The sequence below is a fragment of the Pan troglodytes genome, chromosome 10 (genome assembly GCF_028858775.2).
Source record: "Pan troglodytes isolate AG18354 chromosome 10, NHGRI_mPanTro3-v2.0_pri, whole genome shotgun sequence".
In the NCBI taxonomy this organism is placed as follows: Eukaryota; Metazoa; Chordata; class Mammalia; order Primates; family Hominidae; genus Pan; species Pan troglodytes.
The window spans coordinates 70523599-70550666 of record NC_072408.2 but is presented as its reverse complement, the minus strand read 5'-3'; the positions used below and the strand labels follow the sequence as shown (position 1 = coordinate 70550666).

At 40.2% G+C, this 27068-nt stretch overlaps 1 protein-coding gene and 1 long non-coding RNA gene across 2 annotated transcripts in view; one reads left to right on the top strand and one right to left on the bottom strand.

Moving 5' to 3' along the window:
- Positions 1-207: 207 nt before the first annotated feature.
- On the bottom strand, positions 208-4143 carry LINC02909 (long intergenic non-protein coding RNA 2909). The gene is made up of 4 exons (XR_010147903.1): positions 3910-4143; positions 2894-3036; positions 2504-2764; positions 208-1114 (listed from the first exon to the last, which is right to left on the bottom strand). It is a non-coding gene; the product is annotated as a long intergenic non-protein coding RNA 2909 (long non-coding RNA).
- Positions 4144-11004: 6861 nt separating this feature from the next.
- The window catches only part of LOC134807483 (inositol 1,4,5-triphosphate receptor associated 2-like), a 32539-nt gene continuing 16475 nt past the window's right edge, over positions 11005-27068 (top strand). The window contains exons 1-6 of the mRNA XM_063785834.1: positions 11005-11606; positions 11926-12039; positions 18058-18238; positions 21852-21931; positions 22020-22098; positions 23803-23961. Coding sequence (XP_063641904.1) covers positions 11033-11606; positions 11926-12039; positions 18058-18238; positions 21852-21931; positions 22020-22098; positions 23803-23961 — 1187 coding nt within the window. The 5' untranslated portion in view covers positions 11005-11032. The remainder of the gene's footprint in view (positions 11607-11925; positions 12040-18057; positions 18239-21851; positions 21932-22019; positions 22099-23802; positions 23962-27068) is intronic.

Sequence of the window (27068 nt, the reverse complement as noted above, 5' to 3'; positions counted from 1 at the left end):
CTGTCTCTACTAAAAATACAAAAATTAGCTAGGTGTAGCGTGGCTGTAGTCCCAGCTACTCGGGAGGCTGAGGAGGGAGGATCGGGCTTGAACCCAGGAGGTCAAGGCTGCAGTGAGCTGTGATTGCACCACTGCCCTATAGCCTGGGTGACAGAGTGAGACTTCCTTTCCCTGTCTCTCAAAAAAATTATATGAAAGTTTGTAGAGTTTTTTTTTCTTTTAGTCAAATCTGTTTATTTGGATTATCTGCATGTTCTTAACCAGAAGGAAATGCTACACAGAGTTGAAGAATACAGACAAAATATTAAAAATTTAAGGTAGGTATTATGTTCTTAGTATAATGTGGATAACAGCCATATTGAGCTATGGAAAGTAACATGACAAAAGAATCTCTGAGTGTATATCACTCACGGTCCTTTAGGAAATCGATAGTACCTTTTTTTTAAAAAAAAAAAAAAAGGGAGGCTGCAAAGAGTTTCAATTCTTGAAAGTGTAGGCAGGGTTAAGGGAAACAGCATGGGGTGGTGGGCACCCTCAGGTGCTGGCATCTGGCTCTAGGAAGCCATTACCCTCCCTGGCAAGAGGCAACGGAGAAAACACTTACAGAACCAAGTGAACACTGTCACTTTGGGAGAGGCCACCTGACAGGAGCTGTGGAAAAGCGTGAGCCACTGTCAGACAGAGGCCTGGCAGGGTGGGAGCCAGGAGAACAAATGCTGCAGGCCCTTCCTCCTCCTGGCCCTCCATCTGCTGGGGCCTCCCACTGGCCACATTCAATGGGAAATCAGAGGGCAAAGGAGCCAGACTGATGCTGTCAATAGAGGACTGTCTCCTGGGATGCTGAACAAAGATGGGTTGCTCTTGCTCTGCATCCACGGGGTAGATCCGGAAGGGCAACGGATGATTTCATTCAGTGTAATATGCATCTTGGTAATATATTCAGGGCCTTGCTTCATTTCCACCTTTCTCCAAAAACATATTATCACTTTTCTTTCAAAGTAATTACTTCTGTAGTAATCCTTTTTGGAATGGAAGCCATAGATCATTCAAACTCCCAATCCTTTTCTTTCCGAGACAGCATCTTTATATGAAAATTGTCATAGCATGATGTAGGCTGATTTAAAAAAAGAAGAAAAAAAGGCTTTCTGAAGACACTGCATTTGCACATTAAAGTCCAATTAAAAGGCCGGGCACAGGCACTTTGGGAGGCCGAGGCAGGCAGATCACTTGAGGAGTTAGAGACCAGCCTGGGCAACATAGTGAAATTCTGTCTCTACTAAAAATACAAAAATTAGCTGGGCATGTTGGCACATGCCTGTAGTCCCACTTACTTGGGAGGCTGAGGCATGAGAATTGCCTGAACCAGGGAGGCAGAGGTTGCAGTGAGCCAAGATCACACCACTGCACTCCAGCTTGAGCAACAGAGCCAGAATCTGTCTCAAATAATAATAATAATGATACTTCATTTAAAAAAGCAACTTAAAGACAATGACACCTAGAATATAAGCACATTAAAGAGTATATTATGAGAAATAAATAGTGCATTTTACATAGAGTGGGTTTTGAAAAATAAAAGTTATGTTTGGCCATGCATGTACTGGAGGAGGATTCCATTATCTGGTTTTCTTCTTTTCTTTCCTTTGTTTGTTTTTATTATTATTGTTTTTGAGACAGGGTGTTGCTCTGTCACCCAGGCAGGAGTGCAGTGGTGCAATATCTATTGGCTAACTGCAGTCTCGACTTCCCAGACTCAAGCTTGATCCTCCCACTTCAGCCTCCCAAGCAGCTGGGACTACAGGTGCGTGCCACCATGCCTGGCTAATTTATTTTTTACTATTTTATTTTATTTTATTTTATTTTATTTTATTTTATTTTATTTTATTTTATTTTATTTTATTTGAGACAGAGTTTCACTCTTTGCCCAGACTGGTGTGCAATGGCTTGGCTCACTGCAACCTCCACCTTCTGGGTTCAAGTGATTCTCCTGCCTCAGCCTCCTGAGTAGCTGAGTTTATAGGCATGCGCCACCACGCCCGGCTAATTTTGTATTTTTGGTAGAGATAGGGTTTCTCTATGTTGCCCAGGTTGGTCTCAAACTCATGGGATCAAACGATCCACCTGCCTGGGCCTCTCAAAGTCCTGGGATTACAGGCGTGAGCCACTGCACCTGGCCCCTTTCTTCTAATAGTGCCTCTCAACCATACACCTCCCCCCTCATTTATATTTGGTTAGACAAAGTGACTCCCTCAGATCAACCAGGGATTAATCCTGGAGCTCCAACACATATTTAAAACTACTGGCTTGATAGTCTAACAACATTGTAGATTACCTAGAGAGAAGCACATATGTTATTTAAACGGATTTCTTGACCTATTTACATGATAAGATTTAATTTCCTTGAAATGCCATTTTGAAAACTGGGATTGGCATCCCTTACAGGTTCTCTAATTAGTTGCTTTCAGATTACTTGGCAAGTAAAGGACTACGTTGTTATGAACCCCACCTGCAGTGTATCCCGAACAGGAATCTCCATCTTGGGTTTCTTTTTGTAAAGTCTGCATTTGACCCCTTTACACTCTTTTCCGTGTTCATAAACGTGCTCAGGGTTGGAAAACCTGTTTCAGTAGAGATGGCATATTTCTGGTGGCATTCGGGGGCAGGTACAGGAGTTGCAGGCATCCATCGTATGCTGTCCAGCGTCTGCACGTTCCCTTGTTTGCTCCCAGTGGGCAGAGAACCCGGCATTGTGGGTACCTTATTAGAACTGTCAGGAGGTAATATTACATAAATAATGAAATAACATGTTTATGCAATTCATTACAGGTCCGTTGGAATTTATTGTTCAGGTTATTCCTTTCACTGCTCTGAGAAACATCAGGTATACTAGACTCACCTGAAGCAGGAAGTAAGAGTATAATTTGTCAGACAGGCAATATGGTCTAGTGGATCCAGAATTTGAATATTATTTCTGGCTCTGCTACTGGCTTCCTTTATGACTAGGAGGGAAATGTCTCTGGGTGTTGCCAGTTTCGGTATCTGTGGATTGATAAGCAGATCGCAAGCATGGATGTTATAATAGGTTATTTCATGGGAAATTAAACACAGCAAATCTAATGAGAGGAGCGGGTTACTTGGTCATTTCTTTCTAGGTGCTATTTGGTGCTTTAAGAGGACATCTAGTATTGGATAAGTTAAAGGAGTTTCAGAAAGTGCATCATAACAACATTACTGAGAGCTCAGAATGTGCTACAAGGTTCTGAGGGCCGTCTGTGTATTAACCTCGTTTAATCCCTGCAGCACACCCGGAGGTCATTGCATGATATTGATGCAATTTTACAGATGAAGAAACTGAAGCACATATGGTTAAATAATTTGTCCAAGATCACAAAGCTAGTAAGCAGCAGAACTGGGGTTTGAACTCAGGTTTTTTAAACTCAGAGCCCCAGTTCTTATTCCCCAGTATTTGACTCCCCTTTGCTCTCACCTGGTGATAGAAATGATAATGAGCAGGCTGAGCACAATGGCTCACACCTGTAATCCCAGCACCTTGGGAGACTGAGGCAGGTAGCTCGCCTGAGCTCAGGAGTTTGAGACCAGCCTGGGCAACATAACAAAACCCCGTCTCTACAAAAAATACAAAAATTAGCTGGCTGTGGTGGCATGCCCCTGTCATTTCAGTTAGTTGGCAGGCTGAGGTGGGGGAGTGGCTTGAGCCCAGTAGGCAGAGATTGAAGTGAGCTGAGATCATGCCACTGCACTCAAGCTTGGGCAACAAAGCAACACTCCATTTCCAAAAAACAAAAGAAAAAGTATGAGATTTAACTTAAAAATAATTTTCCTTCATCTGATTAGAAAGTATAATCAGGATGAGCTTTAGTGTGTTGTTTTTTGTAGAGACGGGGGTCTCACCATGTTGCCCAGGCTGGTCTTGAACTCCTGGGCTCAAGCGATCCTCCCACCTCAGCCTCCCAAAGTGCTGGGATTACAGGTGAAAGACACTGCACCTGGACTATCTTTCTGTTATTGCTGTGGTGGGGAGCACACCAAAATAGTGCCTGTCATCCTCATCCTTCCTAGGCATCTTTCCCAGCACTGCTGCTGTGATTAGTACCTTAACTCCAGCCTAGGCAGGTGCAGTGCATCAGCGGCTCTCTTCTCTAGCTTCTTTTACCTCAGCCCAAGCCACTCTGTAGAAATGGGCTCCACCCACATCATCTGACCTGTAGGTCTCCACTCTTTCTTCCCAGTTCTCAGATGGTTCTTGGAGCACTGGCGAAGTCAAGCGAAAATAAGGTGGTGAGTTTTCCCCAACGAAATAATTAAATTTTGGCTGATGCTGGCCTTTAGTCATAGAAGGCCGAGAAAGTACCGCCCTAACCAGGGAAAAGCAATATCAGATGTAGGCTGTTCTGTTGTGTCTCAACCTCAAAATGCTTGCGGCAAAAGGGACAAACCTCCAATCAGTCTATATTAGAAGTTCAACAGAGTTCACTGAAAACTTGAAACAAATCTGAAAAGAAAAACACTCTACAAATAGGGAAAAAAGATGGGTAGCTGAGAGTGATAAAGTGAGATTCCCCAGATATATTTGCTGTCACCACAGGCAAATCTCAAATTGTTTTCAGTGGAGCTTTTGGAAATTTAAATTAGCCCTGTCATTTTCAGGCTTGGTCGTTTGGAACGTGTGTTAGTGAAACGCGGTGATATAGTTTTATAGACCGTAAGAACCTTGGAGGCACCTGAATTCTTGAAGCTAGAGATTTATTGTAGGTCTTCTCTTGTTCTCTGAGAAGAAAACCAGACTTCATATAACAAGAAGTGAGACAGAAGAACAGTTTTCAGAAGCATGTGTCACTCTGCTATTTTAGGAATTGTTCCAATAAGAGATGTTTATAGTAAGCTTGGTGTGACCCAGCCAAGAAGCTTAATATAACAAGGTTAACTGAATGGTGGGAGGAAAGGTTCTAGCCTATACCAGCTTGCATTTATTAATAATCAGAAAGGTTGCGGATGACAGACTTGCTGAGCATTTACTAAATCTGGTACTTGTGGTTTGCAAATCATGTGATTAACAGCTGCTATCATCTATCCTAGAAACGGCAGGAAGAAGTGTTATTATTTTATCACATAAAATAGTAGTCACAAAGAGAATGAAAACAGTTTAATTTGGCAGATATAAAATTCACTGGTTAAGCAGAAAACCATGCTCTGCCCTCCCACTGAGCTCACTAAAGATGGGTTTCCTGGGAATGTCTCGGTGAACAGATGTTTCTTCTTAGGTTTTGATGAAGAGTTTAGTGGCATCTAATCATTAGTGAAGGGTTGTTTTGGCAAAAGGAATCTCTTGTCTATCTACACACATACTTAAATTTTTTTTTACGTATATTAAGGATTTTGCATTAATTACCAATAGGATCTCACATAGATGAATCATGAATGATTGACTGGCTTTCCTAATCAAGTTTTGAATGATTTTAAAAATCAGCCTGCCTGATCTAAGGTTTGGAAGTTCAATGCTCAATAAATAACTTTAGTAAAGGGAGGAAAACATTTTAAAGAAAAAAAAGGAAAGATAATTACATTGTTTACATAATCTGTTTGGAGTTAGAATTTGATTCAGAAAGCTTTCTAGAGAGCCTTTTGAATCACCCTGAAATCTGCCAGCTTTTTCCAGGATGCCGCTTTTGTACCTCTGTATACATCATATGCCATTCTTTGCAATAAAATGCAACTTTCTTAGTGATTGAATAATATAGATGTTGATAAACACAAATTATGTCATGTTGTTTACATATACATTCCTAAAGAATAAGAAATATTGTCTACGTTGTACATACATAGTAGATTAACTCATTGAAGTCAGAACAAATGTAGATTTCTATAAGTCCCAAAGAGTATGGATGTCTTAGAGGTTGATGTTGAAGTCTGCAGTTACACCGGTGGTGAAAATCAAATATATAACGAATAACTTTAGGTAAGAATCAAATCGGACTTGTTTTACAGATGTTGCCATGTGTTAGAGGATTTTACTTGTTGCTTTATAGTTTTGGATCGGGCAGATGGTTGAAAAGTGTTGATTCAAGAGCTTTGACTGTATGGAACAAGATAATTGAGGCAATAATAATAATAGGACTCAGAATCTATAAGCCAGAGCAATGAAGCATAGTTCAATCAATAGGAGGAATAAAAAAGATTAGCAACATAAGCAGTATCAATAATCTCTAACATCATTTTACATTACATTTAGCTCACATGAATCCAAGTGGAAATTCCTCTAACAGATTTATAGTTCCACTTCTTAATTTTCTGTTTATAACCCTAGAAATAGCAAACAATATGTATAACATTCTGTGCAGTGCATATAATAGCCACATAATAGATGCTCCTAAATTTTTCCCTAGCCTCACTCCCAAGCTGGGATAATTTCCTATTATAGGTTCTCATGGCTCCTGACTATGTAATTATTTATTTGACATTTTTCAGGTTGTCAGATTTAGCTAAAAAAAAAAAAATACAAGACAGCCAGTGAAATTTGAATTTCAAATAAACAACAAATAATTTTCCAGTATAACTATGTTCTGTGCAACATTTGGGGGCATACTTACACTAAATAATTAGTCATTGTTTATCTCAGATTAAAATTTTTTGGGCTTCCTAAATTTAACCTAATAGCTCTAGTGGCTTACTTGTTCATAGCTGTATCTTCCACAGACTACGAGTTTCAGGATACTGTTTTCTTCATCATTGTATCCCCAGTATTTGCACAGGGCTTAGCACTTAGCAGGAATTCAATAAATATTGGTTGGCTGCCTAAAGGGATGGATATTAAAACTACTTTAATATATTAGATACATTGGCTCACACCAGTAATTCCAGCACTTTGGGAGGCTGTGTTGGGTAGATTACTTTAACTCAGGAGTTTGTGACCAGCCTGGGCAACATGAGGAAACCCCATCTCTACCAAAAATACAAAAGGTTAGCTGGGCATAGTGGCATGTGCCTGTGATCCTAGCTATTGAGGAAGCTGAGGTGGGAGGATCACCTGAGCCTGGGAGGTGGAGGTTCCAGTGAGCCGAGATTGTGCCACTGCACTCCAGCCTGGGTGACAGAGGGGGCACCATCTCAAAAAAAAATGTATTTTAATTAAAAGTATACAAACTGAGCCAGGTGTGGTAATCCCAACTACTTGGGAGGCTGAGGCAGGAGGATCACTTGAACCTAGGAGTTTGAGGCCGTGATGTGCTATGATCACACCTGTGAATAGCCACGGCTCTACAGCCTGGGTAACAGAGACCCAGTCTCTACAAAATTAAAAATAATTTTAAAAACCATGGAAAATGCAACTGAGTTTCATAGAACTTGAAAGCAAAAGAAGCAGTTCTTGCCATTGGGTTATCTACAAGTGTACTATCTTTATGTAGTAAATAATCAGCTAAGATTGCTAAGAGGGAAATTCCTTTTAAAAGAGAGAGACTCCAAGCAACTGATTCTCCTAGTACAATTCACTTTCAGTTCTTAATTTTCACTTAATGCCTTTTCAAAGGCAGTTACTGTACAAAGCAAGTTGGGCTTGTATTTTTAAGTATTCTGGCAGATTGCAGCTAATCCTTTCTACCAGGATCGAAAATTAAAAAAGACGTTAAGAGGTTTAGACAGAAGAGACAGGAGATATTTCCAAGCTGCATATGGAGAAGATGGCACAAATTTTGAAATCTTTATCACCCCATCTTATTTATTAAACTCCCACCCATGTTCTGCTCTATATTAGAAAAAGCAAAACAAGTTAATCTTATGCAGCTTTGGTAGCTCATGAAGAGCCATTGTTTTCAGTGCACTCTTTATAAGGTTTAGCTTATCAACCACGAAGCAGGGCTCACTTAGGTAAGTCAGGAAAGTTTAGAAGACAGTAGAAGAAAGCCTGGGAAACATGGTGAAACCCTGTCTCTACTAAAAATACAAAAAAAAAAAAAAAAATGCTAAGCGTGATGGTGCACACCTGTGGTCCCAGCTACTTGAGAGGCTTAGGTAGGAGGATTGCTTGAGCCTGGGGAGTTGGAGGTTGCAGTGAGCCATGATTGCACCACTGCACTCCAGCCTGGGTAACAGACCAAGACCCTGTCTCGAAAATAAATAAACAAATGAAAACAGATGGTTAAAGGAAAAAAAATGCCTTGGAAATGCAAGTAGAAACATGTGCCTTATGTGCTAGGAACATTAATCTAGGTCAATTACAAATGCCTACGAAGTGAGACTGTTTGTTATGGCTTGAACAGCATACCACATCATCATTCAGTGACAGGAGGAGACAGGATTTGGGAGCATGAGGTTCCAGTTCTGGGGTCTCTTTTAGCCTCATGTCCAACCTGTGCCTAAATTCTCTGGTTCTATAAGGGAGAAACGGTCAACTCACATTGAGAACAATGACAGATACTTAACTACTCTTTTGTTTTTGTTTTTGTTTTTTTTTTTTTTTTGAGACAGAGTCTCGCTCTGTCACCCAGGCTGGAGTACAGTGGCACGATCTCAGCTCACTGCAACCTCTGCCTCCTGGGTTCAAGCAATTCTCCTGCCTCAGCCTCCTGAGTAGCTGGGATTACAGGCGTGTACCAACCATGCCCTGCTAATTTTTGTATTTTTAGTAGAGACGGGGTTTCATCATGTTGGTCAGGCTGGTCTCGAACTCCTGACCTCGTGATCCACCCGCCTCAGCCCCCAAAGTGCTGGGATTACAGGCCATTGTGCCTGGCCTTAACTACTGTTTTATAAGGCTCTTTGCTCGACATAGGGAAGTCAGATATGTTCCTGCCAAGTCAGTCAACTGTAGATTTGGAAGGCTTTGTGTTCAAGGGTGAAGCCTCTTCTGTCATTACTGCTGCTGCACTTCTACCTTCCCCCTGGAGCAACTGAGCAGCTCTTATTTATTCAAGGTGGGAATTTCTCCAGAAAAGGTGATCCTGAAAAGTAGTTGGGAGCCAACAATCACAGCAGCTGGGGGATAAGTCCATAAGCCCACTAATTATATACTTTATATATAATTGTAGATTATCAGTTGTGCCAACAATAATGTATTGAGTATCTAGAAAAAATCACATCATGGTTTTGAGTACAAGAATTAAAAAGTATTTTTGAGGAGAAGGCATGCACACACATTGGAAACAATCCAAGAATAGAAGACAACATTGAATTAAATGACAAAATGTGTGTTACAATTATAAATCCTAGGAGAGATCAGAAAGAATGGAGTCCCATGATTAAAAACTGATTCTAGAATTTCAAGAGAGGAGTGTATTTTAGACTTCACGTTGAGAGATCATTCTTCTTCTTTTTTTTTTGGACAGAGTCTTGCTCTGTCCCCCCCCGCTAGAGTGCCGTGGCATGATCTCAGCTCACTGCAACCTCTGCCTCCAGTGTTGAAGCGATTCTCCTGCCTCAGCCTCCCGAGTAGCTGGGATTACAGTCGCCTGCCACCATGCCCAGCTAATTTTTGTATTTTTAGTAGAGATAGGGTTTCACCATGTTGGCCAAGCTGGTCTGGAACTCCTGACCTCAGGTGATTCACTCACCTTAGCCCCCCAAAGTGTTGGGATTACAGGTGTGAGCCACCATGCCCAGCCAAGAGATCATTCTTGAATATAGGGAAAGAAGGGTATTGTCAGGAAACAATGTAAAGGTTGAGAGATGGTCATTACCTTAAGTGGTAAAGGATTCTGTTGGTGGAAACTACACTGGCTAGAACTGGTAGTCCTCATATTGAAGATCAAGTAAGATTCAGAGGATTTTGAGCATTTTCTTCTTCCCAGTAATTCTAGATACCCCTTCCAATTACAGTACTTTTAAAATTTCTGTATTATTGTTCATTCTCTATTCAGGGATTAAAAAAAGATTCATGGAAATTTCTGCTAATGTCCTAAGAAATCATAGTTTTTGAAATCAGTAATTCCATAACTATTCAACTATTTGTTGTAACTATTGAAACTATTTTAACCTTTTGCCTAGAGTATTTAAAAAATATCTATCTTATCTAATCTAATCTAATCTAATCTAATCTAATCTAATCTATCCATCCATCCCTCTGTTGCCCAGGCTGGAGTACCTGTGGTGACACCTTCATGGCTCACTGAAGCCCTCCCATACTCAAGTGACCCTCCCACCCCCACCTCCTGAGTAGCTGGAACTACAGGCACGCACCACCACACCCAGCCTAGATTATTTTAAATCTTACTAGTTTAGGTAAAATTTTGAATGTATTTCCAAATTTCTGAATTACTATAAGAAGTGAGATTATGCCTTTTTTTTAAAGGTCATATATCTTGCTATGCAATAAAACTATGCTGGAGTCAGACATTCTTTGACTCAAATCTTAGAGATGGGACCATTAGCAAATTACTTGGCATCTTTGATTCTTAGTTTCCTTATCTATAAAAGGAGGATATTTCCACACAACTGATAGGGTTTATGTGAAATTTAGACATAATACACATAAAACACCTAATATGGGGCATATTTAGTTAAGTTCTGAATAGAGGGCAACCAGTACAATACCAATGGTAGGTATTCAAATGAGAGTTGTTAGCATCATTGTCACCTGCCCTATTATAAATAAAAAGCAATGTGGTTATCTAGCCTCTGGAGCTGGACTGCCTGGGTTAGAATCTGAGCTGTGGCATTTATTGGGGTGTGTTGCTTATTCTCTTTCTGTCAGAGAATGGAGAAAGTAGTAACGTTTATCTCAAAGAGTTGTTTTAAGGATGAAATGAGTTGATGGGTATGAAGAGCTTAGTACCATGCCTGGCACTTGATAAATACTTTATACATGTTAGCTGTTATTTTCCTGAAATCTGGGGGCCAAAGTTAAATGCATGGAAAATTTGCTTAGAGAAATTGAACATCTTGTCATGATCCCACCAAAGTTGATTTGGGAATAAATTGCCTATTGCTAAATTATTGTTAGGAAAATACTGACTTTTAAACATGTGTCTACTTTTGCCTATACTTTAGCCACTTCATCTGTATACTAGGAGGAAAGTCAACAATGTCCTCTCCAAGGAAGGTAACTGAGAAGCGGCATAACCCAGTGGAAAGCATTTGTAGAAAGATCAGAGCCATCCACAAGAGAGAAGCAATTTCAAATCCAATTCAGCAGATTATCAAATACCAATCTAGCAGTTTTGATAGCCCACAGACGAACACCAAGAAAGATTTTGAAGAGGTACTGAGGAAAATGACTGCTGCTTGTGTTCCTATGCCTGACTCTCATTGGTCAAGTTCTGAGGAAGTCGATGCCTTCATTTCATCGCCTCAAATAATATCTCCAAGAACCCCGTCCACCTCTCACCTCAGCTCCCCTGAGACTGCAACATACTCTGTTATTCTCACAAGTTCTGAAAACGTCTCAAAGCCGAAGTCACAGAGCAACAAGAATTATACATCTTTGATGTCACAGATCAGAAAAGCAGAGTTTTTCTCTAACAAGGATTTGAATAACTATTGTAGTGAAAATAATTTTAGTACCTTAACACTTGACTTTGATTCCACCTTTGTTCAAAGCTTGAAGTGTTTTGATCCTCAGGATTCAGTGGTAAAAAAATTATCTCTGAATGAAGATGGTAAATATTCATCTTTTAATGTTTGTCCTTCCAATACAGCAATAAACATATCTACTTTTAGAATACCTGAACTAAAAAAAAATCTACATTATTAAATTTTGGATGGAATCATCCATCTTTCCCTTTCCGTTTTAACTATGTTTGTTTCCAGAACAAAACAGAATGTCATGATGGGAATACTTAGATATAGGGGAATATTTCCCTATATCTAAGGGGAAGGCTGTTTATTATGATAGGTTTTCTTTGTTAAACCAAAAAAGGAAAATTAATCATTACAGCACAGAAAGCATCAGGATTTACAAACTTTTTCTTCTAATAGGATGGAAACAAGAAGCTGATGATGGTAAAGAAGATGTAATATACAGCATCAACAGGGCCTGTAAAGAAGAGGCACTCACAAGTATTTTTAATGCATGTGACATCAAATGGAAAGGTAAGCTAAAAATTATCTGTTTAAACATTTGGTAGGACTCGCCAAGTCATCTGAACTTTCTATTGTGAGAGAAAGGGAAATGATTTGTGTGTGGGTCTCATTGTCTGCGTCTACATATGTGATGGATGCCACCTAATTTGGGAATAAGGTTTGCTCTGTAGGGCTTGGTTATTTCGTTATAATTTCCCTGTACCTGTTTTGCATCAGCATATTTTAACAGTGACTTGAATGATTCTTTTTGAGCTTATCAGCTGACTTACCATCTTTATTTATTGCAACTACTTACATGTTGTAGGTGGTGCCCCACAGGAAATATGCTTTTCAAATATGTAAAACCACTACACAAAATTTTTAGTTAATTTTGGGCTTTCACTTCTGTTTTTCTTTAATTTTTATTTTTGAGATGTGTTTTTAAAAAAATTTCCAGACCTAAAACTGCAAAAACCCTAGGAAATACCATTCTGGACATTGGCCTTGGCAAAAAATTTATTAATAAGTTCCCAAAAGCAATTGCAACAAAAAAAAAATTGACAAGTGGGACCTAATTAAAGAACCTCTGCACAGCAAAAGAAACTGTCAACAGAGTAAACAAACAATCTACAGAGAGGTAGAAGATATTCACAAACCATGCATGTGACAAAAGTCTAACATCCAGACTCTGTAAGAAACTTAAACAATTCAACAAACAAAAAAATAACCTCATTAAAAAGTGGGCAAAGGACATGAACAGACACTTCTCAAAAGAAGACGTACATGCAGCCAACAAATATATGAAAAAATACTCATCATTACTAATTATTAGAGAAATGCAAATCAAAACTGCAATGAGATACCATCTCACACCAGTCAGAATGGGTACTATTAAAAAGTCAAAAACCAGCAGATGTCGGTGAGGTTATCGAGAAAAGAGAACACTTACACATTGCTGGTGGGAATATAAATTAGTTCAGCCACTGTGGACAGCAGTGTGGAGATTCCTCAAAGAATTTAGAGCTACCATTTGAGCCAGCAATCTGCCCACTGGGTATGTACCCAAAGGAATGTAAATCATTCTACCTGAAAGACATATGCACTTATATGTTCATCACAGCACTGTTCACAATAGAAAAGACACAGAATCAACCCAAATGCCCATGAACAGAAGACTGGATAAATAAAATGTGGTACCTACACACCATGGAATACTATGCAGCCAAAAAAACAAACAAGATCATGTCCTTTACTGCAACATGGATGCAGCTGGAGGCTATTATCCTAAGCAAACTAATGCAGGAACAGAAAACCAAACACTGCATGTTCTCAATTTTAAGTGGGAGTTAGACATTGTATATACATGGAAACAAAGATGGGAACAATAGATATGGGGACTACTTGAGCAGGGAGGCATGGGCTGAAAAACTACCAGTCACGTGTTATGCTCAATATGTGGGTGATGGGATCATTTGTACACTAAACCTCAGCAACACGCAATTTACTCATGTAGCAAACCTGCACATACACCCCCTGAACCTAAAAGTTGAGAGAAAAAAAATTCCACAAGTAATTTTAAGTATATAAATGATTCATGCTCATTTGTAATAAAATTAATAATATACTGACAAGCAAAAAGAAGGAAAAAAAATTGGTAATCCTGTTTCCCTGAGTAACCATTGTTAGTGACTTGTTGTATATCTTTCCACAATTCCTGTCAATATGGTTTTGTTTTATTTGAATTCATAATTGTTTGTTATAGAACATTTCAAACATATACAGAGGTAGAATTCTATGATGAATCCTTATGTATTTGTCATAACCAATTATGTCTCATTTCTAACCCTGCTCATTTTCCTCTCCTCTACTCTGGATTATTTTGAGGCAAATCGCAGAGATCATAGTATTTCATCAACAAATATTTCAGTACATATTTTTAAAGATAATTGACTAATTTAAAACACAACTACAATGCCATTATCATGATTTTAAAAGTAATATACTTTTCTAATATTATCAAATGTCTTGTTAGTAGTCAAAATTTCTCATTTGTGTGATAGATACATATCCTTTTTTTCTTAAACAGTTTTACTGTTCAAGCCAATATCCAAGAAAGGTTTGTTCATTGCAGTTTGTTGTCTGTCTTATCTCTGTGTTTCGCTTTCCATCTGTTTTTTGCATTTTGTTGTCTGTTAAAGAAACCCATCCATTGATTGATTGAGACAGAGTCTCACTCTTGTCGCCTAGGCCGGAGTGCAGTGATGTGATCTTGGCTCGCTGCAACCTCTGCCACCCGGGTTCAAGTGATTCTCCTGCCTCAGCCTCTCAAGTAGCTGGGATTACAGGCGCCCACCACTACACCCAGCTAATTTTTGTATTTTTAGTAGAAATGGGGTTTCACCATGTTGGCCAGGCTAGTCTCAAACTCCTGACCTCAGGTGATCCACTCACCTCGGCTTCCTAAAGTGTTGGGATTACAGGTGTGAGCCACTGCACCCAGCCCATTCTTTTATTTCATAGTTTACCACAATCTGAAATTTGGTGATTGTGTATCTGTAGGAACACAAGCTGTTTCTCTGTCTCCTATGTTTAGAAATATAATCAGATAAAAGTTTGAGGGTTTTTATTTTTATTTTTTTATTTTATGGGGGCAAGAATTCTAATAGGTTGGTACAAATGTGACTGCAGTTTTTAACCATTGAGAGTAATGGCAAAAACCACAACTACTTTTGCATCAACCTAAATACATAGATGGTGTTATGTGTTTTCAACAGAAGGCAACTATTGATGATGAAGGCCTAGACCTATATTTTCATTAGATGTTGCAAATGGTAATATTCTATCATTCCTTCCTAATGTATCACCTGAAATACATCTATAATGAGAAACTCTATTCCGCGTTATGAACTATTTTGCTATACTGGTGTCCTGAAGGAGAGAGGCAGGATAAAAGCTTGATTGATTCTCTTTACCTACCAGTTTTAAAAATACTAAATTGGGGCTGGGTGGGGTGGCTCATACCTGTAATCCCAGCACTTTAGGAGGCCAAGGTGGAGGCTCTGCTTGAGCCCAGGAGTTTGAGACCACCCTGGGAAACATGGTGAAACCATGTCTCCACTAAAAATAGAAAAATTTAGGCTGGGTGCAGTGCTTCAAGCCTGTAATCCCAGCACTTTGGGAGGCTGAGGTGGGCAGATCACTTGAAGCCAGGAGTTTGAGACCAGCCTAGCCAACATGGTGAAACCCCACCTCTACTAAAAATATAAAAATTACCCAGGCGTGGTGGCACACGCTTGTAATCCCAGCTACTAGGGAGGCTGAGGCACAAGAAGCATTTGAACTCAGGAGTTGGAGGCTGCAGTGAGCTGAGATGGTGCCACTGCACTCCAACCTGGGAGACAAAGCGAAACTCCATCTCAAAATAAAAGAAAAATTAGCTGAGCAACATAATTGTTAAAGATAGTGTAAGGTGTTTTCTTGGTCATCCTTTTTTTTTAAAAAAGTGATATACTAATGTATTCTCTAGTATGTGTGAGAATGTTTTCAAACTTGTTTTATAATCTGCTTTTTCTCATTTAATAATTTGAGTACCTGTCTGCATCAAAAAATTTTCTTCGTATGCTATACCATTTTTGATGTAACATGTTTAACCAATCCATGTCAATTGGATATTAATTTTTTCTGCTTTAAAAATTATAATATGCCAGACATGGTAGCTCATGCCTGTAATCCCAGCAATTTTGGAGACCAAGGTGGGAAGATCACTTGAGGCCAGGAGTTCAAGACCAGCCTGGACAACCTAGCAAGACCCTGTCTCTACAAAAAATATTTTAAAAATTAGCTAGGCATGGTGGCACATGCCTGTAATCCCAGCTACTCAGGAGGCTGAGGTGGGAGGATGCCTTGAGCCAAGGAGGCTGAGGCTGCAATGAGCTATGATCATGCCACTGCATTCTAGCCTGGGCAACAGAGTGAGACTCTGTCTCAAAAAATCCCAAAACTATAATAAATATTTTACATATAAAATCACTGTATTGAACACTTGTAGCAAAATATTTGCATGTACCCTTATTTATTTCCTTAGGATGAGTGGGGCTTATTTGTTCCCAGAGAGCTTCTCTGCTTGGAAAGGATTTAAGAAATTAATTCTCTGAAGAAAATAAGAAAGCTTCACTGATGGGAAATGGGATGTGTATTAGCCAGGGCTCTCTGGTGGGAAGAGATATGTATATTTGTATCTGTCAGTTTAATCTAGCTAGCTAAAGAGACTTATTATAAGGAATTGGGTCATGCGATCATGGAGGCGGGCAAGTCCCAAGATCTGCAGGATGTCAGCAAGCCAGGGATTCAGTAGATCCAACAGTTTAGTCCCATTCCAAGTCCACAGGTCTAAGAACCAGGAGAGCTGCTGGTGCAGTTCCCATCCAAAAGCCAGCAGGCTTGAAGCAAGGAAGAGCCAACATTTCAATTCAAGTCTAGAAGCAGGAAAAAAAAAAAAAATCAATGTCCTAGTTGGAAAGAAGGCAGGCAGGAGAGATTCTCTGTTACCTGGGAGAAGGTCAGCTTGTTTGTTCTATTCAGGCCTTCAACTGGTTGGATGAGGCCCACCTGCACTAGATGGACAATCTGCTTTACTTGGTCTACAGATTTAAATGTTAATATCATCCAAAAATACCCTCAGAGAGAGACCCAAAATAATGTATAGCCAAATATGTAGGTACCCATTGATACATGAAATTAACCATTACAGGAGGCCTTTCTAGTTTTGATATGACAGAGGGCTTAGAGTTTCAGTGGAGGAAAATATGATAAATGATTATTGCTGGCTTTCCAGCTTGCTTTCCAGTTCTTCTACAAATAAAATAATGCAATTCTCTGCTGGGTACAGTGACTCACACCTGTAATCTCAGCACTTTGGGAGGCCCAGGCAGGTGGATCCCTTAAGTCCAGAAGTTCAAGACCAGCCTGGGCAACATGGTGGAATCCCATCTGTACAAAAAATACAAAAATTAGCTGGGTGTGGTGGCACATGCCTGTAGTCCCAGCTACTAGGGAGGCTGAGGTGGGAGGATTGCTTAAGCCCAAGAGATTGAGGTTGCAGTGAACCAGGAGCATTCCAGCTGAGCAACATAGCAAGACCCTGTCTCAAAAAACAAACAAAAAAAACCAGTTCTCTCTCTAAATAACTGTATTAGTCATTTTATTTCTCTTTCTAATACTGTCACATCTAAATGACATGTTAAGTTTAAATCATGTTAAAGTTATTAAAAACTTGAAGTTATTCAGCCTCCTTTATGAGTATCTCCTCCTTCTAATTAAGAGACTTTTTTTTTTCTGATGTCATGGTCTATCCTTATTTCCTTAAGGGAAGAACCTTCTCTGTGGCATCTGCCCTCTCAAACTTCTACTTAATTTTTCCCTCTCCTTTGCAAGTAGCCAGCCCAAGGCAGGCCTTTGATGGGAGTAAAAGAATAGTCTTATGTTTAAAAAAGATTGGTGTGTCAATGACTAACATAGTTTGGATGATTTTCTTTTCTGCATGTGATAGTAGGGATGACTGTCTAAAAATGCCTCCTCCACCCCCTAAAAAGTAGAAATTTTCACTTGAGATTGAAATTTTAACTAAAGCAGAGAAAAAAACTTCCTTCATTGAAGGCTTTTCAAGGAACTGAAAGGAAAAAGTGTAATGTCATTTTGGTCACCTCCCACGAGAAATTATTGATTACGTATATCATCAATATTTAAACCTTGCAACTCTGTGTGATAGGTATCATCGTCCCCATCTCAGATAAAGAAACAGGTTCAGAGAGGTTAATAGTCCCAAAGCTACACAGCTGGTAATCTTCAGAGCCAAGATTTGACACTAGGTCCATTAGACTTTAGCCCAAGGCCAGTGTTCTTTACAATATACCATGCCAGCTCCACAGGACTGCCAGGGTTATATATCATGTTTCTAGGATCAGGAAACATTAAAGAGATAGGGGCTTCACTTGTTAAAAATATAACTTTTCTGTCTTTCAGAACTGATCTGCTCTTCTTTTTCCAAAGGCTCAGTCGGAGTGGCCAAAATAATCAATTTCCTGAGACAAACAACTAGCCAAAATTCTGAAGACAGTGGCCTTGAGCAATTGTGGAACATGCTTGATCCTGAGAAGAGAGACCCACATGTGGACCTGGAAACTTTCCAGGCCATGATGAAAGACTGGATGGCTTACTGTGGAAACAAATGGTAATCAGAGTCCTAGTGGGATGCAGTTTAAGGTTCTATTTTAACAATTGATTATAATTATGCTAATCACTGTTTCCTGTGTTGATGGAAATACTATCGTCCAGTGCTTTAGCATGCATTAGAATCACCTGAATGATGTTAAACCCGATTGCTGGGGCCCCACCATCATGATTCAGCAGATCTGGGGTGAAGCCTGATAATTTACATTCTAACAAGTTTCCGATGATATTGATGCTGGGAGTGGGCTGGACATGCTTTGGGAACCACTGGTGTCATTCATTTCTTGTGATTAGTGGGGAGCACATGTGATATTCTCACAGAGAATTGAGCTGACATACGAGTCAGGTGAATTATTGATACTATCAAATCTCCAAATGTATTTAAATTCAATAATAGACTCCCTTTTAAGGGCAGTGGGGCTAGTCAGTGAATGTAATTTGGAATCCTAGAATATAGGGAGGCTAAGGGGAACAAGAAAGAATAGTAGAATAGAAAAAAGAAAAAAGTAAAGGAGGAGAAGGGCACCCCATGATCTCAGGTGCCCTTGGCAGATGCTGGAGATGTGTGTCTTCTTCCACAGAAAGCGAATTCCTTTTTATTTTTCTGAGACGGAGTTTCACTCTGTTGCCCAGGCTGGAATACAGTGATGGAATCTCTGCTCACTGCAACCGCTGCCTCCCGGGTTCAAGCAATTCTCCCGCCACACCCTCCAGAGTAGCTGGAATCACAGGTGTGTGCCACCATGCCTGGCTAGTGCTTGTATTTTTAGTAGAGAAGGGGTTTCACCATGTTGTCCAGGCTGGTCTCGAACTCCTGATCTCAGCTGATCTGCCCACCTCGGCCTCCCAAAGTGCTGGGATTACAGGTGTGAGCCACCCACTGCACCTGGCCAAGAAACCTAATTCCTATGCCTCCTATTCAGCCACCAATCTTCAGCTATCTGCTGATGCATGCTAGGATTTGCTTAAAGAAAATGTTGACTGGGCGCGATGGCTCACACCTGTAATCCCAGCATTTTGGCAGGCTGAGGCAGGTGGAACAGCTGAGGTTGGCAGTTGGAGACCAGCCAGGCCAACATGGTGAAACCCTGTCTCTACTAAAAATACAAAAATTAGCTGGGCATGGTGGTGCATGCCTGTGATCCCAGTCACTTGGGAGGCTGAGGCAGGAGAATTGCTTGAACCCGGGAGGTGGAGGTTGAAGTGAGCCGAGATTGTGCCATAGCACTCTAGCCTAGGCAACAGAGTGAGACTCCATCTCAGAAAAAGAGAAAATGTCAAGCCCAAGGAATGGAAAAACTTACCAGATTTCTGGTAGGATTAGGATGTATAGATAACTTAAGAAAATATGACTGAAATGTTGCATGCCATACACAGGTTATTTGTGAAGTCAAGATAAATATATAGAAATAAGTAATGTTAGTGTAATCAAAAACTGCAAATACAGATATAACATTTTTACCCATGAGTTTAACAAAGATTTTTTAAAAATGACTCTAGCCCATGTGGTGGACTGTGAAAAGGGTGGAGAAATAAGCCCTCCCATATATTATTGGTAGTAGTGCAAGTTAGCATAGCTTTTTTAAGAGCAATTTAGGAATGTGTATCAGGCCCTTAAAAATATGCAGTCTTGGCCAGGTGTGGTGGCTCGTGCCTGTAATCCCAGCACTTTGGAAGGCCAAGGCGGGAGGATCACCTGAGGCCAGGAGTTTGAGACCAGTCTGGGCAACTTAGCAAGATTCTGTCTCTACAAAAAAATTTTAAAATTAGCCAGGAGTGGTGGCATGCGCCTGTAGTCCAGGCTACTTGTGAGGCTGAAGCAGGAGGATTGCTTGAGCCCAGGAGTTTGAGGCTGCAGTAAGCTGTGACAGAGCCACTACACTTCAGCCTGGGCAAGAGAGCAAGGCCCTGTCTCCAAAACAAAAACAAAAGACAAAAGGCAGGCCCTTTGAGAAGTAATGTAACTTTAAGAAAGATAAGAAAGATAATTAATTGTAAATGCTAATATAGAAGGTAGAAGGTAGTTTATGACAGTGATAAATACAAGCAATCTAGATATTTAAAAAGAGACAATTGGACAAATTATAGTGCTTCCATACACTAGAATACTAGTCATTTAAAGTAATAATATTTGATAAGAGAAATTAATATGTAATTACTTCAAATAAATAGGTCATAGATCTATTCATGTAGTATAATCCCATTTTTGGAAGAAACAAAAATATGCATAGGAAAATATTAGAAAGAATTTATGCCAAAACGATTATTTTTGCATAATGGTTTTAATTTTTTGTTTTCTTTTTCTTTTTTTTGAGACAGAGTCTCGCTCTGTTGCCCAGGCTGGAGTGCAGTGGCGCAATCTCGGCTCACTGCAAGCTCCGCCTCCAGGGTTCATGCCATTCTCCTGCCTCAGCCTCCCGAGTAGCTGGGACTACAGGCTCCTGCCACCATGCCCAGCTAATTTTTTATATTTTTTAGTAGAGACGGGGTTTCACCGTGTTAGCCAGGATGGTCTCGATCTCCTGACCTCGTGATCTGCCCTCCTCTGCCTCCCAAAGTGCTGGGATTACAGGCGTGAGCCACCATGCCCGGCCTAATTTTTTGTTTTCTTAAGAATTTAATATTTCCAAAATATGTAAGTTTGTATAATAAAAATATTAATAATTATAAAACAGCATGAAGACAAAAGAAAAAACATTTTTATAACAAGTGTAAAGGAAAAAACATGGAGGCTAGAAATACAGAAGATAAGAGCAGAAACTCAGAAATGGCGATGGGTGTGAACACGAGAATAGTCAGAACTCTGTGTGAGTTCTTTCATTCCCCCAACATGTGACAGACATCTCACAATGACAAACAATGAGATGTAAACATATATTTGTTGAATTTTGTGGCTATTCCAGAGAGAAGCTTGAGGATTTGGTGCTTAGGTTAAGTAACAAAACTTAAATTATAATATAGGACTCTGAAAGGAAATGGTTGAAATGTTAATATGTTTATTTTGCAGTTCAAGCTAGAGTGTGTGCTACACAGCCTGTACCGAGGCTTTCCCAGATTCCAGAAGTAAAATGCCCAAAGTAAAATTAGTCGAGGTTCTATTTGATTCTCCATGAGAAAGGGAAAATGTATCCCTGTCAATGTATCCCAAAGTATTCGTTGTTCGTGTATTTCCTTCTCAGTCTCTTAAGCCCCATGATCTTGCAGCCTCCACAAGTCTCCACTTACCAGTCCAACCTATGTCTATTTCCTAATCCACCGAGACCCCACATCTCCTAATCATACGCTGCCTGTGAGTTTTCTTTTTCATATTAGGTAAAAGTGTATGGATGGTGGAGGTAATGCCTAATGTACCACCTACATTAGAAACAGTTTCACTAGGAACACAAACTATTTTCTATCACTCTAAGTACCTAGCATAGTATTGAGCTCCAAATAGTTGTTGAATGAATATGTATTTTTTTAACTCAGAAGGAATTACCTAAAAAGGAAAGTACAGAGCATAAATCTGAAAAAAAAAAAAAAAAAAAAAAAAAAAAAAGGACAAAACTTGGTCAGGCAAAGAATCCTAGCTCACTGGTTTTTTTGTTTTTTTGTTTTTTTTTTTTTGGCTACAGGGAAGGAGTGAATCATAGATTAAGCAGCATCATCGATGATTCTGTTTGTGAACAGGATGGCATAAAATCAGATGGAACAAGTATGTATGTGTTTCTTCAGGATTGTTCTGTTTTCTTACGGTTTGGAGAAAATGATTTTTTTTCATAAAACTCTTGTATGTGTTTCAGTGAAGATGAGCACAGATATAACAGATTCTACATCGGGGAGCTTCGAGGCTTTGGGAGGAGAAACATCTAAAGGAGTCTTGTAAGCCTTCTTACTCTGCTTTCGCAAGTGTTTCAACTTCATTTTTCTTGTTTATTTCATAAATCTACGTATTTCAGTTACAATGAAGTCACTTTGCTCTTTTTTTGCAGTAGAGCTAGCATAACTGATTTTAAATTCTTCACTGATTCTAATAATGCCTGCATTAGAAACAGTTTCACTAGGAACACAAATTCTCGTATGACTAGTAATCCAAAATCACTTGCTCTCTCATGAAACCCTTCTCCCTCATTAATTTCCTGTGCTTTCTGTAGGGAAAATTTCCACCTGAAGTAGGGTTATGATATTGACCTTACACTCTTTTGGAAATTATTTTAAAGCACTTCTTTAGTAGAATCTTTTAGGCATGAATGAGAAAAGCTGTTTTCCACGACATGTGTAAGTTTTGGGTATTAAGGAGAGTGATTCTGCCTCTCCCTTATTTTATCTTTGCCACTTCAGATTTATCCGTAAAGAAAAGTGGTGTGGGCTGGGCGCGGTGCCTCACGCCTGTAATCCCAGCACTTGGGGAGGCCGAGGCGGATGGATCACTTGAAGTCAGAAGTTTGAGACCAGCCTGGCCCACATGGTGAAATGCTGTCTCTACCAAAAATACAAAAATTAGCCGGGCATGGTGGCACGTGCCCATAATCCCAGCTACTTGGGAGGCTGAGACACGAGAATGGCTTGAACCTGGGAGGTGGAGATTGCAGTGAGCTAATATCGTGCCATTGTGCTCTAGCCTGGGTGACAGAGCGAGACTCCATCTCAAAAAAAAAAAAAGAAAAGTGGAGTGGGAACTATGTTCTCAACCTGAGCCCCAGGATAAGATAGCAAAAAAGAAAAAGAGACCTGGGGCTCCATGAAACACACAGTCCAGAGTCTTAAAGGATTTGTGAACTGATATCATGGCAAATGATGCTCATAAACATTGACAAGTTATACAAAACATTAGGAAAGATGAGTACTGAATTGTGACCTTCAGACTACAATGATAAGACTCTAGGAACTGTTTCCTAGGTAAACCTGCCGAGATCCCTTCGCTGAAAGAATATAGGCTGGGCACAGAGGCTCATGCCTGTAATCCCAGCACTTTGGGAGGCTGAAGCGGGCAGATCACTTGAGATCAGGAGTTCAAGACCAGTCTGGCCAACATGGTGAAACCCCATCTCTACTAAAAGTACAAAAATTAGCTGGGCATGGTGGTGCATGCCTGTAGTCCCAGCTACTCTGGAGGCTGAGGCAGGAGAATTGCTTGAACTTGGGAGGCGGAGGATCGTGCCACTGCACTCCATCTTGGGCGACAGAGCAAGACTCTGTCTCAAAAAATGAAAAAAAAAAATGAATATTGTGTCCATTTATTTCAGGATCTCTCATATTCCAGACAGAAATAGGAACTCTTCGTTTAGAAGACAAATGTTGAGAGTGAAGAGGAAAAGAATCAACAAAAACTGTAGAAGTTGATTTTACATCTGGCAAATGATGGCTACTTGGAAATTTTGGGAAACATCTTTGATGCTATTGTAATAAAATCTGAATAGCTATTTATTATATACATTAATTATGTTTATGATGACAGATGAGGGTAAAGTTAAAAAAAAAAAACTCACCAGAATATCAAAGTTTGGTTTGTTTAACCGTATACCTTATTTTATTAGAAGGAATTAGTGATGTGAAGGTTATTCTCATCTATTCTTTTACTTGCAGAGAGGTGTCTGATTTGATTGCCTACGTAGCAGACCTTCATTTCAACAAAAGAAAACTTGAGGAAGAAAATAATAAGTTTAAGTTGGCTTTAGAAACCCTGGAAGAAACTAACAGCCAGTTATCAGAGGACTGTACTGAATTGCGCCTTCAGGTAAAAAGGTGAGCCACAGTGGGGTCCAGTGTGCGGGGAACTTTCATTTCTTTTTTCTTTTTTTAAAAACCTTTTAAATATTGAGAGTCACACAGCATAAAATTCATTCTCTTAAAGTATACAATTCAGTGTTTTTAGGGTATATTCTCTGGCTGGGCATGGTGACTCATGCCTGTAATCCCAGCACTTTGGGAGACCAAGGCAAGTGAATCACTTGAGATCAAGAGTTTGAGACCAGCCTGGCCAACATGGTGAAACCCCATCCCTACTGAAAATACAAACATTAGCTGGGCATGGTGGCACGAGCCTGTAATTCCAGCTATTCCGCAGGCTGAGGCAAGAGAATCGCTTGAATCTGGGAGGCGGAAGTTGCAGTAAGCCAAGATCGTGCCACTGCATTCCAGCTTAGGTGATAGAGCAAGACTCTGTCTCAAAAACAAAAACAAAAACAAAACTTGAGTATATTCTCAAGGTTGTGCAATCATCACCATTATCCAATTCCAGGATATTTTCACCACTCCAAAAACAAACTCCATACTTACCAGCAGGCACGCTCCATTTCCTCTCTTCTTAGACCCTGGAAACCTCTATTCTACTTTCTGTCTCTGTAGATTAGCCTATTCTGGGCATTACATATAAATGGAATCATACAATATGTGAACTTTGGTGTGTAGCTTATTTCACTTAGCATAATGTTTTTAAGGTTCATCCATGTTGTAGCGTGTATTACTACCTCATTTCTTTTTGGCTGAATAATATTCAGTTGCATAGATATATCAGATTTTGTTTATCCATTCTTCAGATGATGGACATTTGGAGTGTTTCCACTCTTTGGCTATTAGGAATAATGCTGCCATGAACATTTGTGCAGGAGTTTTTGAGTGGAAATGTTTTTCTTTCTTTCTTCTTTTTTTTTTTTTTTTTGGAGACAGGGTGTCATTTTGACACCCAGGCTGTAGTGCAGAGGCACAATCTCAGCTCACTGCATGCAACCTCCGTCTCCTAGGCTCAAGTGATCTTCTGGCCTCACCCCCTACCCCTCAAGTAGCTGGGACTACTGGTGCGTGCCACCATGCCTGACTAATTTTTGTGTTTTTGTAGAGACAAGGTCTTGCCATGTTGCCCAGGTTGGTCTAGAATGCCTGGTCTCAAGCAATCTGCTCACCTCGTCCTCCCAAAGTGCTGGGATTACAGGAGGGGGAACCACTGTGCCCAGTCATATGTTTCACTAAAGCATTCTCATCCTCAAAATCTTTGACCTTGTCCAGTCCAGTCTCCAAACTAATCTTTAAAAAAATTGCTTACCTCAAGTCCTCTTCATTTCACAATTGGCTTATTTATTATTTAACTGAGATATAAAAATTCAAAGTTTCTTTAACAAAACTGCTTTGGATGAATATGTTGGTCAGGATTTTTGGTTGCAAGCACTGGAATCTAACTCTGGTTTAATAAGCAGTCAAGAAATATATCAGAGAGGAATTAAGTAACTCACATAATGGACAGAAAGGCTGGAGAATCCAGATGGGCAATCAGAATGCCACTGTCTACAAAATTAAGCCACGTGTCTTTCTCTTTTCTCCTTCCCCTAATCCTTTCTGAAGACTGTCTGTTTCCTTTGGGTTCCCGCAACCTAGTTTTGATATTGTCCAATTGTCCCATCATAGTGTAATTTGTTTTCTGTATTAACCGTTGAGGTGGGAGGGTTCCCTTGACTGCCTCGTGGGACTTGCAACCAGGATGGCTTGTTGGCTCAGCTGCCATGCTCAAACCCCTTGCAGGAGGGGGAGCATGCAGGTGAGCAGGTGTAGGAGCTGGGGTGAGTGCCTTTGGGTGCCAGGAGGAACAAACCCCATACCAGCCTGTGGCAGCATCTAGGGGTTGCCCACAACCTCTGGAGCCCCAGAGGGTGTGTGTTACAAGCAATACTCTTTTAGCATTTGCCATCTATGGACAGCTAAGAGTTAAACTAGCTCAGTGGAGGATCAGGGTGACAGCCTTTTACACCCTACCCTCTTGGTACCCAGGTTCTTGTCCAACATCCAGGAAGAATCAGGTCACACAAACTTGAAGGATGGTGAATGTGGAGATTGTATCGAGTGGTGGAAGTGGCTCTCAGCAGGATGGGGAGCTGGAAAGGGGATGGTGTGGAAAGATAATCTTCCCCTGGAGTTTAGCTGTCCCAGCCAAACTCCTCTCTGACAGTCCCTGGCCAAACTTCTCTCTGACCTTAGTCTCTGATGTCCAGCTGCCTCTTCTCCTCTTGATGTTCAGAGCTTCTTCTCTTCTCTCCTTCTCTTCCACACTGCTCTGCTCCTCTGCCAGTGGAGCTTGGAGTTTTTGTGGGTACAGGATAGGGGGCATGGTGGGTCAAAAGGCAGCATTCAGGTGGGAAATCAGGGATGCGAAGTTCTCATTTAAGGCCATGGGTCCAGGCTTGAGGGTGGAACCCTTGCCAGGAACCCTGCCCTTTTCTACCTAGTGTTTCCCTGCCTCCTGTTTATATCACTGTGACCTCCTTGATGGGAGGAACTATGTCATATTCATCCTGTTTAGCCTAGTGCTTAGTAGAATACCTACTGTAGAACAGCACTACTTTCCTTCTAGTTACCTAAAAGCCAGAAACCCTTATTTCTTTTGATTCTTATCATACTGTATTGTCATTATGATTGTCTGTTTACCCCACTAGGCTATAAACTCCAGATGAGTAGAATTCTCTGGATTCAGTCATTCTTCCCTTCTTCAATGCCTAGCACAGTGCCTGGGACAGGTTCAGCACTCAATTAGTATTTGTTAAATGAGCAATGTAATTTCTTAGGAAAAAAATTGTATCTCCTTTGAAGGCTTTGTTCCTAAGGGAACAGTCTATAATCTAATGGGAGCTACAAGTAGGTAACTTCATGATATGGATTACCATAATTCATTTAATCAGTTTCCTGTTGGCGGATGTTTAGGTTTTTTTTTCCAATGCTTTGTTATAATCAACAGTATGATAAACTTCTTTATAGAATATGTCATATAGAGACTTGGTAATTATTTATTTGTTTAGTTGTCATCTCCCTCCATAGTATGTAAGCTCTATAAGGCCAAGGACCATGTCCGTTTTGTTCACCATCGT